The 20,000-nt window shown below is 46.5% G+C and overlaps 1 protein-coding gene across 4 annotated transcripts in view; it reads right to left on the reverse strand.

Annotated features, from left to right (window-relative positions):
• Positions 1-3,570: 3,570 nt before the first annotated feature.
• Positions 3,571-20,000, reverse strand: part of Hif3a (hypoxia inducible factor 3 subunit alpha) — a 29,844-nt gene continuing 13,414 nt past the window's right edge. For 3 of the 4 annotated variants that reach the window (XM_031385467.1, XM_031385466.1, XM_031385468.1), the window contains 7 exons: positions 16,713-16,825; positions 16,239-16,429; positions 14,348-14,449; positions 12,469-12,740; positions 11,067-11,178; positions 9,418-9,499; positions 3,571-8,246 (listed from right to left, as the gene is read on the reverse strand). In XM_031385467.1, coding sequence (XP_031241327.1) covers positions 8,149-8,246; positions 9,418-9,499; positions 11,067-11,178; positions 12,469-12,740; positions 14,348-14,449; positions 16,239-16,429; positions 16,713-16,825 — 970 coding nt within the window. In that variant the 3' untranslated portion in view covers positions 3,571-8,148. The remainder of the gene's footprint in view (positions 8,247-9,417; positions 9,500-11,066; positions 11,179-12,468; positions 12,741-14,347; positions 14,450-16,238; positions 16,430-16,712; positions 16,826-20,000) is intronic. The other variant, XM_031385469.1, reaches the window with a different exon arrangement.

Below are 20,000 nucleotides of genomic sequence, written 5' to 3' on the forward strand. Positions count from 1 at the left end.
CAGACGGTACTTGTAGAAGTAGCCAATCAGAAAGGAGAGAGGGGGCCTTATGGGTGGGGGCAGGCTCGGAGGGCGCCTGCTCCCAAAGTTGGCGAAGCTGCAAAAGTTTCTTGGATCTTGGAGATCTGGGCTTCCTTTAGGGTTGGTGATTGGGTTGCGATGCCTCCGGCGGGTGGGGCTGCTCTCAAGGCAGCACCCTGCCCAACCCGGAGCTTGCTCTGGAGCTGCCAATGACTCGTGTGACCTTGAACAAGTTTATATCCTGTTTCCCCATTGACCCTTCTGGAAAATGGGTAGTTTCTCAAGCAAACAAAAATAAAACTTGAACGTTGCAAGTCAAGGCTCTTTCTGAATTATTAACAGGACACCCCGATCTTCAAGTCTTGAGCAAGTCTCAGCTGTACCTTGTTTGTTCCGGGCCCAACAGCATCTTTATTATTTTATTTTATTTTTTATTTTGAGACAGGGTTTCATTATACAGCCATGGCTAGCCTGGAACTTGCTATGTAAACCAGACTGGCCTTGAACTCAGAGATCTAGCTGCCTCTGCCTCCCAAGTGTTGGGATTAAAGCTTTGCATCATCATGTCAGGTCCCAGAAAAATCTTTTAAAGGGCCATGAATGTAGCTCAGTTGGTAGAGTACTTGTCTAGCATGCTCCAGGTTTGAGTTCCATCCCCAGCACCATATAAATCAGGCTGAAAGGTGCACCTCTGTAACCTGAATGCTTGATAGGTGGAGGCAACAAATCAGAATTTCAGGTTCAAGGCCAGACTGGGATACCTGAGACCCTGTTACAAATAGAAACAACCACACCAAGGGGATCTCTTAAATGACACTCCTGTTGCTGCATGCCGTTCCTATGCCTGGATCACAGCTTCAGCCTCCTCTGATGCTTGCGTTCATCCTCCCTCCTCCAGTTTACCTTCCATATGGCAGTCAGAGGCATCTTGCTAGAACACTGTAAGACTGGCACCCGCCCCAGCCTTCCATGGCTCCCCAACTCCCTTAGGAGAAAACCCAAACTCTTTCTGAGAAGCCATGGCTAGTCTAGCCTCCAGTAACATCTCTAGACCCCACTGTGTATCTTCCTATTCTAGAGTCTTTTAAGTCCTCAGGCTAGACACTAACACTAAGTGCTTTAAGGCTGTGTATCAGCCTCACTCCTGCTCCACTCCTGACCACAACTAACAATCACTCTGGAAAATAGATATTGGTATACATGTCTGTCCATTTCACCTGTGTCCACAGGAATCAACATATTCCTGAAAAGTCAGATCGGAAGTCGGAATCCGAATCTAATTTCTAGGCACAGTTTCTATACCTGACTATACCTGTTGGTGCCAGTGGGATCATGCAGGAAGTGAATTTTCTTTTGATCTTTTTTTTTTTTTTTGAGGCAGTATCTGCTCTAATAAATTTGAACCCAGCTTGGATTGTTCCTGGAGCTACATACGTGACCCTGGGCAAGCCATCATACTATTATTTCCTCTGCAAGGAGGAGATAGTAATAGTGCCTGCCTACAAATGCAGAGGTTTAAGAGAAGCCTGGCTTGGTGGCTCACCCTTGTAATCCCAGCATTTGAGAGACTGAGGAGGAAGATTTATCCTGAGTTTTAGGCCAGCATGAGCCACAGAGTGAGTTCCAGGCCAGCTTGGGTTATAGAGTAAGAAGCTTGCTCTCTCTCTCTCTCTCTCTCTCTCTCTCTCTCTCTTTCTTCCTATCTCTTTCTCTCCTTTTCCCAGCTATAAAACCTAACCTAACCAAAACTTCATATGAGTTACAGTGCTTAACTGAGAGATTTAGCAGTACTCTTCATATAGAATACACTACAGGTAGCCTGAGTTCAACCGTGACTAAAGCTGGAATGAAGGGCCTTTCAGGGGGCGTAGGAAGACTTTAGATCTTGTCCACCTGGGGAGGCAAGAATGACTTCCTGGAGGAGTGCTGGGCCTGAGAGCTGATGTATTAGGCTTTGGTTTTTGTCAACAGGGTCCTATATAATCTCTGCTGGCCTTAAACTCAGTGTGTAGCTGAGGATTACCTTGAATTACCTTCAGCTAAGAAGTGCTGGCATTACAAGTTTGTGCCACTGAGCCCTGTCTTGTGTGGTACTGAGGATGGAAGTCAGGCTTTCATGTCCGCTAGGCAGTCACTTTATAAACTGAGGCACATCCTCAGGAAAGACATTTAAAACAGAAGGCACAGCACGTGCAACAACTTGAAAGTGGTTTTCTTGCCTGGGTTCCTGTGTGAGACACGGGATAGGGGTAGAAGAGTGACACGAACGGAGACGAAACAGAACAGATACACCCTCCCACGCTAGAATCTGCAGACTCAGTCTCCCACGCAGATTCTCTCTCTCTCTCTCTCTCTCTCTCTCTCTCTCTCTCCTCTCGGAATTACTGTGCTAAACAGTCCCACACACATATGCAGTATCACAACATCACACCGACATTAAAAAAGAAATCAAAGTGCACTGTGATCAGTCCTGGCTGGAGATGCAGATCAATCAGTAGAGTGATTAGCATGCACAAGCTCCCGTGTTCAGTCCCCAGGACCGAATAAAACAGGTGTGGTAAAGCATGCCTGTCACCCCAGCACTAGGGAGACAGGGATCAGGGGGACAGAAGGTCTCGGCTACACAGAGTTAACGATCGGCCATGGTTACATCAGATCCTGCATTAAACAAATGAACTCTAAACTCCATAGGCTACTGAGAAGCATCAGCAAGTAAAGATGCGGCCTTCAAGCCTGAAGACTTGAGAGTTCAATACTCAGGACCCTCATGGTGGAAGGCAAGAGTCAATCCTGCAAGTTGTCCTTTAATACACACACATATAGTATGCATGCATAACCCAAACTCATGCACACAAAACAAATAAAATGAAAAAATCACAATGTTTACATACAGGAAATCACAGAAAAATATCCAGAAATTAACATCGATGTGCAGAAGGAATCACACATCTTCCCACCACAGAAGTATAGTACAAAGACCCACAGGTTTACACAAAATAGCAACATCAACATACACAACACACACACACACACACACACACACACACACACACACACACACACACAGCATCAGAAAGTATTATGGAAGCCAAATGTAGTGGTAGTGGCACACCCCTGTTATACCAGCACATAAGAGGTGGAGGCAGGCTGATCAAAGTTAAAGGTCATCCTTGGCTACATAGTGAGTTTGAGGCTAGCCTGGTTTACAATAGGCTCTGTTTAATTTTCCATAAAAGAAAAAAAAAACAAACTGCCGGGCAGTGGTGGTGCACTTTTAATCCCAGCACTTGGGAGGCAGAGGCAGGCAGATTTCTGAGTTCAAGGCCAGCTTGGTCTACAGAGTGAGTTCCAGGACAGCCAGGGCTACACAGAGAAACACCGTCTTGAAAAACCAAAAACCAAAAAAACCAAAAAACCAAACCTAACCAAACAAAAAACCACCAACCCCCAAACAAACAAACAAACAAACAAACAAACAAACAAGGAATCCCAGCTACACAGTGTATCCACAACCTCCAAAGCAACCGCACAGATGAGTCAACACAGGTCTCTCTGGTGCCTACCAAGGCGAGGTCTTTATGGTAGTTTTGGAGACATTTGTGGGTTTCTGAGCTAAGCATGGCTGAGCTATGTCCTTCCCTTTCTCCTAGCCCAGGACAGTTTTTCCCATTAAGGGCCCACAACACCCATGAGGGGAGAGAGGATTTAGACCCTTTCTCCTGTAGCACCTGAACAGGCCACCTCTTGACAAGACAAACTGAGTAGTGCCTTCCAAAGAGGGGTGAATAAGGTAGAGATGGGATCCTTTTCCTGTGGAAGACCCAGAGTAGCACCATCGTAGAAGGGGAGCTGGGAGTTAGGAGGATGCATAGCTGGTGGGAGACAGCTGAGGGGTCCTGCCCTCTTTCCCCACCCCAAGATATGCAGATAGGGTTGTGCGTGTGCCTGTGTGCGGCTGGATTATGGAGCCCCTAGGAAGGAGGAGGAGCCCCAGGTCCCTAGGTACCTGGAATAGAGTTAAGGTTAAATGCATGCCTGGAGGCTTGGGGTAGGATGTGAAAGAGGTTCTAGGGTAGAGAATTTTAGAGACAGGAGGGGCTTGAGTGTGAACTTCATGAGCAGAGCATCTGGGAGGAGAAGACTTGAGGGTTAAAAACTGAGACAAGTTTGGGGAGGACTTGGAAGCCCAGATGGAGCTAGAAGGATCAGATTTGGACTCAGGGAGTCAAGGGGTGCGAGATCTTGTATCAAGGAAATCTACATGGTGAGTTCTAAATTCTACAAGAACGTTTGAAGACTGCATTCTAGAGCCTGAGGAAGTAGGACCAGAAGCCAGAGGCAATTGGAAACTATGAGGCCTAGAACCCCAGGGACTCAGAGTGACAGAATTAGACAAAGCTTAGGACAGGGATGTGTCTCAGCTGGTAGAGTGCTTGCTTGTCAGGCACAAAGCTAGAGTTCATCCCTGGCGCCACACAAAGTGAGCAATCTGCTGAACATGTGCAATCACCCAGTTTGAGAGGTGGAGGGTGGAGAGTCACAAGTTCAAGGTCATTTCTGGCTCCATAGTGAGTTGGAGGTCAGTCAGAACTACATGAAACCCAGCCCATCCCTGGGGAGGTGGAAAGCCCCCCAAATAAGTTCTAGAATACACAGGGATTTTAGAATCTTAAAATCTAGAATCAGGAGTTGGGGTTCTAAGGTTTAGAACTAGAGAAATATATAAGGCAAGATATCAGCTGATATTTTCAAGTCATGTTCTAGATTCAGGGTACTTTGAGTCATAAGATCTGAAGTAAAGAGGACTTGGCACTTGTGGGGTCTAGAACCAAAAACTCATGGGATAAGGTCCAGAAGCAGAAGACATTTATAGATGCTGGGTGTAGCTCAGTTGGTAGAGTACTTGCCTAGCACGCATGAGACTCTGGCTTCAGTCCCCAACACCACATAAAACTGGGCATGTCTGTAATCCCAGCACTTGGGAGGTGGGTGAAGGGGTATCATGGGCTTAAGGTCATTTGACTATATAGCATTTTTAGGGTCAATGAGTCCTCAAAATAGTAACAAACTCCAAAAGATACTTGTTATTTGTTTGTTCATTTTGTTCTGTTTTGTTGATTTTGAGACAGGGTTTCTCCCTGTAGCCCTGGCATCCTGGAACTTGCTCTATAGATCAGCTGGCCTCAAACTTAGAGATTTGCCTGCTTCTGCCTCCTAAGTGCTGAGATGAAAGACATGCACTACCACTGCCCACCTTGATATTTGAAGCTCAGTAATAGGCAGATCACCAGGTTGTCTGAGAACAGAGAATCCTGGAAGTTTTGAGGTCTAGAGTTTGCATAATCTAAAACATGGGTAATGGTTGAAGGTAATGAAATCCAGAACCCAAGAGAATGGGCACATGGTATGTGTCTCCAGAAGAGCCAGATCTAAGTTCAAGACATAAAACTCACTTTACCCCCTCCTTACTGGGGGAAAGCAATTCTTGAATTCTTGAGTGCAGAGACCTGAAGAACAATAAACTTAACATCATGAGGTTTGGAACCAAAATGATCCAGAAATGAGGTCTGGATTTGAAACCAAATAAATGTCTTACAGACTAGGAAGACTGGAGCTAGTAAGAAACTCAGAGCTGCTGGGTGTTGGTGGCGCACACCTTTAATCCCAGCACTTGGGAGGCAGAGGCAGGTGGATTTCTGAGTTGGAGGCCAGCCTGGTCTACAGAGTGAGTTGGAGGACTGCCAAGGCTACACAGAGAAACCCTGTCTTGAAAAAAAATAACAAAACAAAACAAAACAAAACAAAAAAAGGAGTTGGGGGATCCAGAAACAAGAGGAAATCATCAATTATAAGATTATCTGGGCTTAGTCTTAAAAACCAGCTACTTGGGAGCCTGAGGCAGGAGGATCATGAGTTCAGGGCTTACCTGAACAGACTTGAGTTTAAGTTTAGTCTGTGCAATCAATAAAGATCCTGTCTCAAAATAAGACCTAAGAAAAGGACTGGGGATAGAGCTCAGTGGTAGAGTGCTTGCCTAGCATGTGAAAGGACTTGGGCTTAATCCTCGCTACTACACACCAAGGGTGTGCAATGACAGGGAGCAGAGGGCCGGAGAACCAGAGGATTTTTAAAGAAGAGGCCTAGAATCAGAGGAAACTACAGAATAAGTCTTGAAGCCAGAGGATTCTTGGTGTAGGCTTTAGATTCAGAGAGCCTTACAGATTATGTAATTCAAACCCCACTTTAAAATAGATCGGGAGTTGTGAGATCCAGCCCAAGGAAGAACTAAAGACTATGAGATGTGGAAGTAGAGGGGTTTGAAGACATTGAGGTCTGTAGCAGACCATGTTTGAAATGAAGCTGTCTAGAACCAGTGGGGGAAGTCAATGATAGAACAGTGTAGAACCAGTGGGGAGTCAATGATAGCACAGTCTAGAACCAGGGAATGCCAGAGAAGGCTAGTGGTCATATAGTTTGGAACCAATGAAGATCAGAGGCAGCATAACTTAGAATCAAAGAAGCTCATAGGCCATACAGTCTAGAACAGCAGTTCTCAATTTGTGGGCTGTGACCACTTTGAGGATCATACATCAGATATCATACATATCAGATATTTACATTACGATTCATAACAGAGGCAAAATTGCATTTATGAAGTAGCAATGAAATAATTTTATAGTTGGTGGTCACTATAACATGAATACTACAAACTGTATTAAAAGGTTGCAGCATTAGAAAGGTTGAGAACCACTGTTCTAGAATCACAGAAGACCAGAGGGCCTATGGTCTACAATCAGAGAAAAGGCCAGAAAAGTGGCATGGTCTAGAACCATAGCCAGGTCATAAAGCATACAGTCTAGAGTCGGGTAAAAGACTGGAGAATGTACAGACTAGAACCAGAGAAGGTCAGAGGTTGAACAGTCTAGAACCAAAGAAGGCAGGAACAACACAGTTTAGAACCATGGAGGCCAGAGGCCACAGTGTCTAGAACAAGGAAAGGCCAGAGGTCATGAGCCTCAAAGTAGAGGAGACCACTGGTGGTACAGTCTAGAACCAATGAAGCTCACAGGCTTCACATTCTTTTCCGGGGAAAAGCTATGGATTGTATGTTTTAGAACCAGGAAGTAGAAAGTAGAAGAGGAAATTACAGAATAAGTCTTGAAGCCAGAGGATTCTTGGTGGTCTTAGGCTTTAGATTCAGAGAGCCTTAGATTCTAGAGACCTCTAGAGACAGAGAAGGCCCAAGGGCATACAATCTAGAACTAACAAAGACCAGGAGCTGCATGGTCTAGATGCGAGGAAGAGAGAAAGTGGTATAACCTCGGTTCAGGGAAGACTAGCGGTTACATAGTCTACAAACAGTCAAGGCAGGAGTCAAGTATTCAAGATCCAGAGAAGGCCAGAGATTATGGGTCTGTGGTGTGGAGGAAGTCGCTGGCTCCCACTAACACAGGAAGATCACAAATGAAGTCATTATTCAGGCAGGGTTGGAGGCCAGCATGAAGTCAGGAGCAGAAAGGGAAGAAGAGCTTGGAGGCAGTGTGTAAGGTTGAGATTCCATAAGCTGCCTGAGGTAAGATCTCACCCAGAGTTTCCCCACATTTGCCACGGAAGAGGGGGAAGGCCAGAGTCCTGAAATTGCTGTGGATCTGTGCAATGCAGAGTGATTGAATGCCCTATTGTGAAAAGGACAAAGTAAAGCTGATAGAAGAGGAACTGGGGGAAAACAAAAAACAAAAAACAAAACATGATTACAGTTGTCTAAGCTCCATGGGGCCAGGATTAGAGACAGATCCCCAATTCTCCCAACCCCTCATTCTCCCAAATAAAGCAAAGAGAGTCAGAGAAAGGGGTAGTGAGGTATGGAGAACTATGGAGAACCCCAAAGGAAGTCCTGAGAGGAGGTGGGGAGGGCCACACACCCCTCCCAAAGGTCACTGAGCTGAGAACACCCAAGAAGCCTCCGACTGGGAGAAGGCAGAAGGTTGGGGGGCTGAGGTAGGACTGTGGCTGGCTGGGGGGGGCACACTCAGAGGAGAGAGGCCCCATCCTGGGTGTAGACTGCTGGTGTGGAGTGTGGCTGAGTCCTTTCTGGGGTAGAAGAAGAGGCCTGAGAGGAAGGCTGACTCAGTGGGTCTGGGCCAAGCCTGCTGCTGCTGGGAAGTGGTTCCTGGGCTGGATAGTTTCCTCATGCTGGCAGAGAGAGAGCAGCGAGGGAGCTAGGCCTGCAGAGAAAGGGAAGGTGAGTCAGGAGAGAATTAGCGCCCATGGATGTCCTTGCATCTAAAGCGGGGAGGCAGGCTGGCAAGGTGGCTCAGTAGGTACAGGTGTTTGCTGCAAACCTTGATAATCTGAGTTCAATTCCTAGAAGCCATAGATTAGAAGGGCAAGAACAGACCACTGGTTGGGTTGGATCCCTAGGACCCACCTGAGGCTCCAAGAGAAGCCAAAGCTTTTGGTAGCTGCAGGGAAGATCGCCACAGAAAGGTAAACAAGCCAAAAGGCTGCAGAGCCAGCACTGCCCCACCCTGCAAGCCACAAGAGGAGGTGTTTCTTGAACACTTACTACATGCAGCATCGCCACAGTTCATGTCTCCAAACAGGTTCTCCAGATAAGAACTGAAGTCATAGGCCCCCACTGACAGATAGAGGAGCCAGCCGAGGCTTCACAAGCAGCCGTCCCAAAACCACATGGCTGGGACTTAGCTTGTGGAGTCATTTTAACCCGGTCAGGCTCTGAAGTGGACCTGTATCTGGGTCCAGGAGATCTTGGCTTCCACTCCAAGGGGTGGCCTTTGTAAGTTTTTACCCTTCCTTAGCTCTCTCCATTTCCACAGGGCTCGGGAGAAGAGGGAAGGGTTGTGGGCACGTTTGGCACTGGACAGTTTTATGTCAACTTGGCACAAGCTAGAGTCATCTGAGAGGAGGGAGCCTCAACTGAGAAAATGCCACCTTAAGACTGGGTTGTAGGTAAGCCTGTGGGGCATTTTTTAAATTAGTGATTGATGGGGGAGGGCCCAGCCCATGGTAGGTGGTGCTATCCCTGGGCTAGAGGTTCTGGGTTCTATAAGAAAGTAGGCTGAGCATGTGAGGGGGAGCAAGCCAGTAAGAAGCACTCTTCCATGGCCTCTGCGTCAGTTCCTGCCTCCAGGTTCCTGCCCTGCTTGAGTTCCTGTCCTGACTTCCCTCAGCGATGGCCTACGATGTGGAAGTGAAGTAAATCTTTTCCTCTCCAACTTCCTTTTGGTCGTGGCATTTCATCACAGAGAAAAATAACCCTGAGGTACCCTTCCTCACCCTCCCCTAAGGCGCTTCCATTCTTCTTTCAGTTATTTAGGGGGCCATCCAGGGAGGAAGAGGCCTGACATTTCTGTATACCCAGGCTTTACGACTCACCTGAGGGTTCATGAGAACTCAGGAGTGGGGCTCTGGGGTCCTGCTGGTTCCCTGGGAGTTGTCGACCTTGCAGAAGAAAACTCTGGGGAGTTAGGGAGACAGACTTGTCATCATCACCAGTAATGCCATTATCAGTACCAGGACCATCATCCTCAGCCTCAAACAGCCATTAGCATCATCATCCTATTAGCTCTATCGGCATCAGCATTTCAACACTATCATCAGCACTGACACCATCACTATCATCAGCATCATCACCAGCATCATCACCATCACCGTCATCATCAAAGTATCTGATAAGGCCATATGGTGCAGTGGTTAATTGAAGACTGGTAAATACTAGTCATTTGAGAGACTTTGGGAAAAACCACTATTCTGGACATCCTCTGGGTGGTCTTTCCTCCTTTCTCCACCTCTGTGCCCCAGGAGGCTGACCACAGTGCTGTGCAATTCTGCTGTTTTCTTGCTGGACTCAGCAGACCCTCGCTGGTGGGAAGAGAGGGAGGCAGCTGTCTGGCTGCTGCTTCCCTGCTGGGCTGCTGCAGGTTGGCTGTGTCCCACTCTGGAAGGCATTAGCTCTTAATGGCTAGGGGAAGTGCTGGCTGCTAGAGCAGCTCTGTCGACGGCATACACTGTACTCATACCACCGACAGTCCTGTTGTTAAATTCTTCTCAGCGTCCTATCTAAGTGTGCTATCTAGATTGACTGACAATGCTCTTTTACCTCTGTGTAGCTGTCTCACCACCATGATGTTTACTATTATTAAGTACTATGAAAGTATACTCAGGAGGATTAAATAAGTTAATCTTGTACTTTAGTGCAGCAGTTAATGTGAGCTACTGATATTATTAGTCACACCCTTCATATTCAAACAGTTCCTGCAGACTATGGAGCAGAGAAGCCTTGCAGGAGATAGGGAAACAGTAGACAGAGTAATTATGGAAGTCATCCAACCTAGGGTGGATATAAACCAACCCAGGCAGTGGTGGCGCACGCCTTTAATCCTAGCACTTGGGAGGCAGAGGCAGGCGGATTTCTGAATTTGAGGCCAGCTTGGTCTACAGGGTGAGTTCCAGGACAGCCAGTGCTATACAGAGAAACCCTGTCTAGAAAAAACAAAAAAAGAAAGAAAGAAACCAGATTTCCAGATTTTACTGTTGTACACAATAGATTATTATTATTTTTCTCGCTTTGTCTTTTGAGACAGGGTCTCCCTATATAGTTCAGGCTGACCTCCACCTGATCATCCTCCTGCCTTAGTCTCCTTAGGACTAGGGTTTTGGCCATGCCCCCACCCCGCCCCCTGGCTCCAGTATTTATTCTTTAAGCACTACAGCGGTACTCCAGATCTGAGGCTGTTCTGATTTTGAAGGGGACCATGGAAGGAGAGAAGATTCCTCTTCATCTGGTGAACTGCCTCGCTGTTCTTGAGTTACTTCATGTCTCTTTCTGGCACTAGCTATGTACTTGCAGACTTAGAGGCTCAAGGTCCTGTCTCCAGCTGGACCACTGATCTTCCATCTGCCCTTCAGCCAGCCCCTGGCCCTCTTTGGTTTTCCCATCTATAAAACTGGAGGTTTTACATCTGCTAGGTTCATAGGACTGGAGACATCCCCCTCCCACACACAACTCGAGTCTCTAAACCTACCAGGCTGAGTGGAGGCAGCAGGAAGCTTCCAGGTTCTAGTCTTGGAGACCTCTTGGGAGGCTTTGTTTCCAGCAGCTCCAACCCTTTGTCCTCTGAGCTCTGGGCCAAGGCCCTGAGGAGACACAGGCAAGATTCTCAAAATACAGCAAGCCTGGGCAAACGGGTACCAGTGTTGGAAGCTGATGCCCTTCCCACACAATGCTTACATACATGCCTACCAGTGTACTCATCCACCCACAGAGCATCCTCTCATTCATCTGCACTGTGACCTACTAGTTTCCACACAACGCACCTTCATCTGTCTTCTCCCCAGACTCCTGTCTATCCATTTGTCCATTAACCCTATTCACTCATTCTTTTTCCCACCTACTCACTCATTCTATTCACTTATCTACTCATTCATCTGTCTACTCATTCATTCATTCATTCATGAATATATTCATTCATGATATATTCATTCATTCATGAATATGTCCATTCATTCATTCATTCACTCATTCATCTATCATGCTCCTCCTATCCATGCATAGGTGATCCACCCATACTTCCATCCATTTATTGATTAATCCACCCTTTATAGATCCATCCATCCATCCATCCATCCATCCATCCATCCATCCATCCGAGCTTTCCATTTATCCTTTTATCCACCTACCTATTCATCCATCTAACTGCTCATTCACCTTCCAGCCACCATCCACTCATCTACTGATTTTTTTATTTACCCATTTATCTATTCATCCATTTACCTACCCACCTACCCACCACTATTTTTCCCCATCCCTCTATTTATCCATTCATCCAACTCCCCACAATGGCAATATAGCTCAGCACTGGAGAATCTACCTGGAACTCATCAGTGGGGGCGGGGGTCCTAGGAGTATGGCTCAGTAGTTGAGCATCTAGCTAGAGTTTCCTAGTTAGGGGCTGAGCTATGTGACCTAAAACATGTGACTGAATGTCTCTTAACTGGTGGATTCTAGAAAAGTACTCTACCACTGAACCACACCCTCAAACTCTCATTGGGGATTCTAGACAGGTGCTCTACCACTGAGCCACCCTCTCCCCCCTAGCCCCTCACTGGAGGATTCTAGGCAGGTGCTTGGTGGATTTTAGGCAAGTTCTCTACTGTGGAGCTGTATTTCCAGCCCCAGTTTCTTCTCATTGTAATAAAAACTGTCACTAAGTCGTATGCAAATGTGTCATAATGACTGATCCTGGCTGCTGTGGGATTTGGATAAATGGTGAGAACAGTGGAAGGTGGTCCAGTAGAGGGCACATGGAGGACCTGGCTGGAGAGGTTCATAGAGACAGGAAGCATGCTGGGCAGTGGGGCTGACGCATGAGAGGAGCAGGGACATTCTATATGCCTGTGTTATGCCCCTCTCTCACTGTGGCTCACCTCTTCCGAGTTCTAGGCGTCAGGGAGGCTGTGGGGGGATCCCCCCTGGAAGGGCTGGAACAGTTCAGTCTTGGATCACTCCCCCAGCGGGGCAGCAGGGAGGGCTCAGGGATGGGGGGCGACAGGCCGTGGAAGCTCCGAGCACGGGGCCTGCGGGCCACCCTGGCAGGTCTGCGGTGGACTTTGGGCAATTGTTCGTTGGAGTTGAGCTGGAAGTCATCATCCATGGAGATGTATGGGGCCAGCATCTCCAAGTCCAGAGTGTCAGGGTCCTGTAAGAGGCAGGAGGGTGTTTACAGCAGGACCCATGGCCTAGGGGTCCTAGGCTGAGTTCTGGGGACTAACTCCTCTGAGGTGTTTGCCTGAACAACGAAGCGTTTCTTTATCTCTCAAATGGGTACAAAGACTGTGGTAGTCAGTTCCCAAGGTGCTTTAAAGATTCTCCTTGGGTGTGGTCCCCTTCCACAGAATCAGGTGGCCTGGGTATAAAAGGACACGATTCTGCATGTCTTTCACATTTAGCTGTAAGGCATGGTAATTGTGATAGTCTCCTTTGTGCCCCTTCATCTCTGTGTGTCTCTTTTGGTGTCTTTGTGGTTTTGAGCACATCTCTCCAGATCTGCTTGTGGTTCTGTCTTCCTGTCTATCTTTCCCTTCTTTGTTTCTCTCTCCCTGTCTCTGTATCAATTTCTTCACCTGTCTCTCACTTTCTGTCACTCTGTCATCTCTCCCTTTTCTGTGTGTGTCTCTCTCCCCTTCTTCCTCTCTGTCTTTTCTTACCCTGTCTCTCTGTCTTTCTATCTTCCTGTCTGTCCCTCTCCTCATCTCTTTCCATCTTTCCCCTTCTTGGTCTCTCTGTCTCCCTATCTCTCTGTATCACTGCCTTTGTCTCTGTCTCCCTCTCATTCTGTATCACTGCCTCCCTATCCCTCTGTATCACTGCCTCCCTATCCCTCTGTATCACTGCCTTTGTCTTTGTCTCTCTTGGGTGCTTGTTTCTCTGTCTCTGCCCCTGCCTCTCTCTCTTGCCTTGATTGTCTATCATTTTGTCTCTATATTTCTTTCTGTCTCCCTCTCTGCTCTTTTGTCTTCTCTTTCCCATGCTCAGCCAATGAAACAATGGTCTACTATGTATGTATGTATGTGCATGTGTATCTACTATCTATCTATAACCTACCTGCCATCTATTATCTATCTACCATTTGTTTTGTTTTTGTTTTTCGAGACAGGGTTTCTCTGTATAGCCCTGGCTGTCCTGGAACTTACTCTGTAGACCAGGCTGGCCTCCAACTCAGAAATCCACCTGCCTCTGCCTCCCAAGTGCTGGGATTAAAGGCATGTGCCACCACCACCCGGCCTATTATCTATCATTTATCTATCTACTATGTCTCTCTATCTTCTGTCTACCAATTTATCTGTCATCTATCTATGTATGTATTTATGTATGTATGTATCTATCTACGTATATATCTATGTATCTATCTATGTAGATATCTATCTATGTATCTATCATATCTATCTATAATCTGTTATCTCTCTGTCTGTCTATCATCTATCTATAACCTATCAGTCTATCTACCTATCATATCTGTCTATAATCTGTCATCTATCTATCTATCTATCTATCTATCTATCTATATCTTCTATCTACCAATCTATCCATCTATTATCTATATTATCTATAATCTTCCATCTATCAATCATATCTATCTAATCTGTCATCTATTTATCAATCAATCAATCATCTATCTAAAATCTATCTGTCATCTATCTATCTATTCATCCATCTATTCATCTGTTTCCATCTATTCACACATCCATTCATCCCATCACCCTTCTATAAAGCCAGATAAGCTGACCCCTTCATGCCAGTCCTCACCTGAGCTGTATCTAGATCTGTCTCCAAGGTCTTGTTTTTCCGGGCAGAAGAGAGTCTGTGTGCATTTTCCAAGCCTACCGCCAACTGATCTGGGAGATCAGCCTGGAGGGAAAGAGAGCAGAGACACAGGAGGCTGAGTCTGAGGAGGTGCTCACAGTAACAGTTCCTGGCAGAGGTGGGGGTCTTAGGCTGCAGCTTGCAAGGGGTCAAATAGCAATGCAAATGAAGGTGGTTTCGTTTGCTTGTTTGTTTTTGTTTTGAGACATTGTCTCCTGTAGTCCAAGATGGCCCTGAATTCCCAATGTAGCTGAGGATGACTTTAGCACTTTGGGTCTTCCTGCCTCCAGTTGCCAAATTCTGGGATTACAAATGTGCCCCTTCATTCTTGGCTTTATTTACTGATTTATAGTTTTTTTTTTCTTTTTTCTTTTTTGGTTTTTCGAGACAGGGCTTCTCTGTATAGCCCTGGTTGTCCTGGAACTCACTCTGTAGACCAGGCTAGCCTCGAACTCAGAAATCTGTCTGCCTCTGCCTCCCAAGTGCTGGGATTAAAGGCGTGCACCACCATTGCCTGGCACTGATTTGTAATTTTAAGATAGGGTCTGTGATGATTAGCTTTAATTATCAGCTTGCCACAATCTAGAATCTCCTAGGCAAAGGGATTGCCTACTCTGAATTGGGCTGTGGATGTCTGTGGGCAATAGTCTTAATGAAGTTAATTGAGGCAGGAGCTGGAGATATTGCTTGGTAGTTAAGAAAATTTGTTGCTTTCTCAGAGGATCCAGGCTTGATTCCTAGCACCCATATGGTAACTCAAAAAATATCCATAACTCCAGTTTTGGGGGATCTGATGCCCTCTTCTGACTGCCACAGGAACCAGGCACATATGTGGTGCACATACATACAATGCAGACCAAACACACACAAAATTTAAAACTTAATTGATGTGAGAAGACCCAGCCCACTGTGGGTGTCACTATTCCCTAGTCAGGGGTCCTGAACTGCATAATGGAGAAATGACAGTGAGACCAGAGAGCACACAATTATTCATTTCTCTCTGCCCCTGACTATGGGTGTGATATGACCTGTTGTCTCTAGCCCTTGCCATTGTGTCTTCTCTGCCATGATAAAATAAAACCTGGAATTGCAAATCAAAATAAACCCCTTTCTTCCTAAGTTCTCTCTCTCTCTCTCTCTCTCTCTCTCTCTCTCTCTCTCTCTCTGTGTGTGTGTGTGTGTGTGTGTGTGTGTGTGTGTGTGAGAGAGAGAGAGAGAGAGAGAGAGAGAGAGAGAGAGAGAGAGAGAGAGAGAGAGAGAAACACATGAGTGCAGGTACCCGCAGAGTCCAAAAGAGGATGCTATTGGATCTTCTGGGACTGGAATTACAGGTGACTGTGAGCCATCCAGGGTGGTTGCTGGGAACTAAACTCTGGTGGTTCTCTGCAACAGCAAGCACTCTTAACCACTGAGCAATCCCTCCAGCCCCCTTTATCAGGATAGTTTGTCACAGCAATAGACATGAAAGTTGAAGAAGGTCTCATTTCAGGCTGCTCTGGAACTCACTATATAGCTAAGGCTGGCCTGGAACTCTTCCTGCCTCAGCCTCCCAAATGCTGATATTGCAGGTGCACACCTCCATGCCTGGCTGTTTGAGTTTTGAGACAAGGTTTTACTGTGTAGTTTAGGTTAGCCTTTAACTCGGCTCTCCTGCCTCAGCTTCCCAAGTACTGGAATCACAGCTGTGTGTTACCATACCTATCTTGTAACCTGTGTCTTGGAGAAACCCCATCTCATCCCTGAGGTGAAGAAATTGGCAACACAGAACAGCAAGGCTCAGGCCAGAGGCCCTAAGCAGCATGGCTTCCATGTGCTCAGACAGGAGACTGTTTACCGGAAGAGGACTTTGGGGTCTCCGTGCAGCTTGTGGGGTGCTGGGGGTGGCAGCTGTGGGAGGTCCATCCAGGATGGGTGCCATGAGGCGGCGCAGGTCTGGACTACAGAAACGACGAGGGTCAGCAGCCAGGGAGGCCTCACTCAGGGCCGGAGGGTGCAGGAAGGCCAGGATCCGAGGAGCAGGAGAGTCTGCAGGATAAACAGAACACAGTCACCCAAGGCTGAAGGCCAGACCCTGCTCTGCTGTGCTAAGCCTAGAGGATGACTCTGACATTTTCAACAGCACATCAGGATGACCACTGTGTTTACTGCTGGAGAGGAATAGCCAATGGGCCTCATTCTGGGCCATTTCACAGCCAGACTGGTGTGTTGAGACTGGCCCGATGCGGAGAGAGGCAGCAGGCAGGTCCTCAGTAAATGCATCTGACCTCCCTTCTTGGGGTCCTGAGGACACAGTGGCCTTGAACCATACCTAGGCTGTTGCCAGGAATACCCTTCTGCGAGGAGGTACCCAGCTGAGGGGGTCTGCGAGTATGTTGCTCTGTTTGTTCCAGGGACAGCACCACTCCAGTCTCTTCTACACGGCTGAGGGGAGGGGCAAGGCAGAGAAAAGAGTGGGAGTCAGAGAGGGTCCTCGCTCACCCGCAGCTGCTTCCAAGGTTTTCTTACAGAGGCCATTTCACCCAGGAGCTGAAGGGAATTTGCCAGAAAATAATTCCCCACAGCTCTTTTTTTTTTTTTTTTTTTTTTTTTTTTTTTTTTTTTTTTTTTTTTTTTACCAAGTTTTATTTTGTTTTGAGATGAGTCAGCCTTACATATAGCCCAGGCTGGCCTCAGACTCGTTATGTAGCCATGAATGGCCCTAATCTGATTCACCTGAGTGCTGGGATTATAGGCACATACTACCATGCTCAGTTTGTGGGGTCTGAGGGTGGAACCCCAGGCTTTGGGCATGCTAGGCAAACATTCTACTGACTGAGCTACATCCCCAGCCCTTCAGAAATGCTTTTGGTCCCAAACACTTAGGATAAGAGACTCAACCTGTAATGGCACTGACAGATTGATTGGTTGGTTTGTTTATGGTGCTGGGTGGTTGGTTTGTTTATGGTGCTGGGAATTGAACCTAGGACCTCATGCAAGCCAGGCAAACTCTCCTCCTCTGAGCTATGTCCCCGGCTCCTGTAATGGTGTTGAAATGAAACTCAAAGCCTGGAGCAGTGGAGCCAATCTACATTCCAATACTTGAAAGGCCGAGGCAGAAAGTTTGAGGGTTAGAGGCCATCTTGAGCTACCACTAGGAGACCCTGTCTCAACAAGACAAAACAAAACAGAACTTGTTGCCACTGCCTGTGATCCCAAGAATTGGGAGGTGGAGGCAAGAGGGTCAGAGTCTCAGCGACAGTGAATTTAATGTTGGTCTGCTTTATAGAAGACTATGTCTCCAAAAAACTTAAAAAAAAAAAAAACCTAAAAAATTTAACATATTCTTCATTGCTTTTCCAAATATGAAGAATTCATAGCTCTATTTCTATGAATAAGCATTTATTTGAGAAGCTTCTATTCATAGACATCCCATCCTCAAGGGAACAGGTTTATAAATACATCCTTCTGTCCCCCGCACCTCCCAGCCTACAGTCTCTGGCTCTGGAGTCAATCCAAATGCTGGCTGGAAAAATTGGCTTTGGGGAGTGGGCCTGAGGTTGAGAAACAGTAATTAATTTGCATTTCATTAGCATAAGCCTCCCATAGGACAGAATGCAGGTGGGTCTGGTGCCCCCAGCAGCCCTTGGAGAAGTTTGACTTTACTTCACTAAGCCTGGCCTGGAGGTGTACCAATTTAAGCCAGCCTGGAGGTGTACCAATTTAAGCCAGCTACCTTTATCTCCTTAAAAGGCATGGTGTACATCGTGACACAGGCACATACTCGGTGCACACAGACAGAGAGGAATACTTGTACACACCCAAGTATCTATCTAGAGAGCGAGCATGTACGAAAACCTCTATGTACTTGGTGTCCTATCTATGCATACAGGCCACATGAGCTCATTAATCTATTCATTCCCCAAACACCTCTTAGTTAAGCACCACTGCACAGAGGCTAATAACAAGGACTCTGAACCCAGCGGACAGGGGTCAGCTCTGCCATTTCTAAGCTGCATGGCCTTAAACGTGGCTGACTGTCTCTGGACCGGTGGTCTGTAGACAAGTGCTCTACCACTGAGTTAAAACCCCTAACTTCTCTCCGAAGGATGTTAGGCAGGAGCTCCACTCTCAGCCATTTCCTTCACTAGGGGATTCTAGGCAGGTGATCTACCACTAAGCCACACCACCAGCCCTTCACTGGGGGATTCCAGGGAGGGGCTCTACCTCAGATTTTACTAATTTGAAGTGACACTATGCAGTGATGTGTGTGTTGGCAAGGCTGCAGAGGACTTCAATCCCCATATGCTATGGAAGGGAGGACAGAGTGGTGCAGCGCTGTGGAAACAGTTCATTTGTTCCTTATGGAAACATATGACTCACCCATTCCCCTCCTAGGTGTTCACCCAGGAGAAATGAAAATGTGCATTTGCACAAAATCTCACTTGAGAATGCTCATAATGACTGTGTAATCCCTCCAAATAGGACACAGACCAAAGTCCCCTGGCTGGCACATGGACAAAGAACTTTGGTCCATTCATTCTCCAATGACCACTAGTCAACCCAAGAAAGGAGCTGTTGGTCTGGACCTAGTGGTTTACATTTGTAATCCCAGAACCCAAGAGCCCAAGGCAGGAGGATTGCTGTGAGTTTGAGACCAGTCTGGGCTACATAGTGATTTCTATACTAACTGGAATTCAGAGTGACACTTTATCTCAAACAAACAGACTGACAGATAGACAGAGACAAACAGGAAGACAGACAAAGAAAAGTTACATGTGCCCTGGTTCAATGCCTGGACCCGGAGTAAATATGGAGGGGGATCACACAGCTTTCCGAGACTGCAGACATTCACAGTCTGGTCTTACTTCACTTTTTTTTTTTTTTTTAACTTAAATGATCAGTATAAGCCAGGTATTGTGCTATATGCCAGTAAGGCCAGCACTTGAGATCAGGAGTTCAAGATCATCCTTGGCTACAAAGTAAGTTTTGAGGCCAGCTTGATCTGCAAGAGAGCCTATCTCAAAGCACTGATACATTTTTAAGAAATTAGCAAGGGGCCCTAGTGGTGCACAGCTTTAGTTCTAATATTTGGGAGGCAAAAGCAGGAATGTCTCTGAGTTTGAGGCCAGCCTGGTCTACATAGAGTTCTAAAACAGTCCATGCTACATAGTGGGAGCCTGTCTCAAAAATTTTAAATTAAAATTTAACGGTAGCACAAAAAAGTACATACAGAGATGCACATGTGTATTCACATGGCCATATATGTTCCACATACAGGGACACAGTATATACTTTCTTGTGCATGCACTATATGGTCTGCCTGTGCATACCACACACACTCATACACATATTCGCACACACATGTACACACAGACACACTCACAAACACACACACAAACATATACACAGATGCATAGACACATACACACAGACATACACAGACATATACACAGATATACACACACAGAGACGTAGACAGATATACACAGACACAAACATACATACTCCGACACACATGCGCACACAGACACACACACACATTCACAGATACATATACACTCAGACTCAAAGACACAGACAGACACACACATACACACAGACACACTCAGATACACAT

This window comes from Mastomys coucha, unplaced genomic scaffold (genome assembly GCF_008632895.1).
Source record: "Mastomys coucha isolate ucsf_1 unplaced genomic scaffold, UCSF_Mcou_1 pScaffold21, whole genome shotgun sequence".
Classification (NCBI taxonomy): domain Eukaryota; kingdom Metazoa; phylum Chordata; class Mammalia; order Rodentia; family Muridae; genus Mastomys; species Mastomys coucha.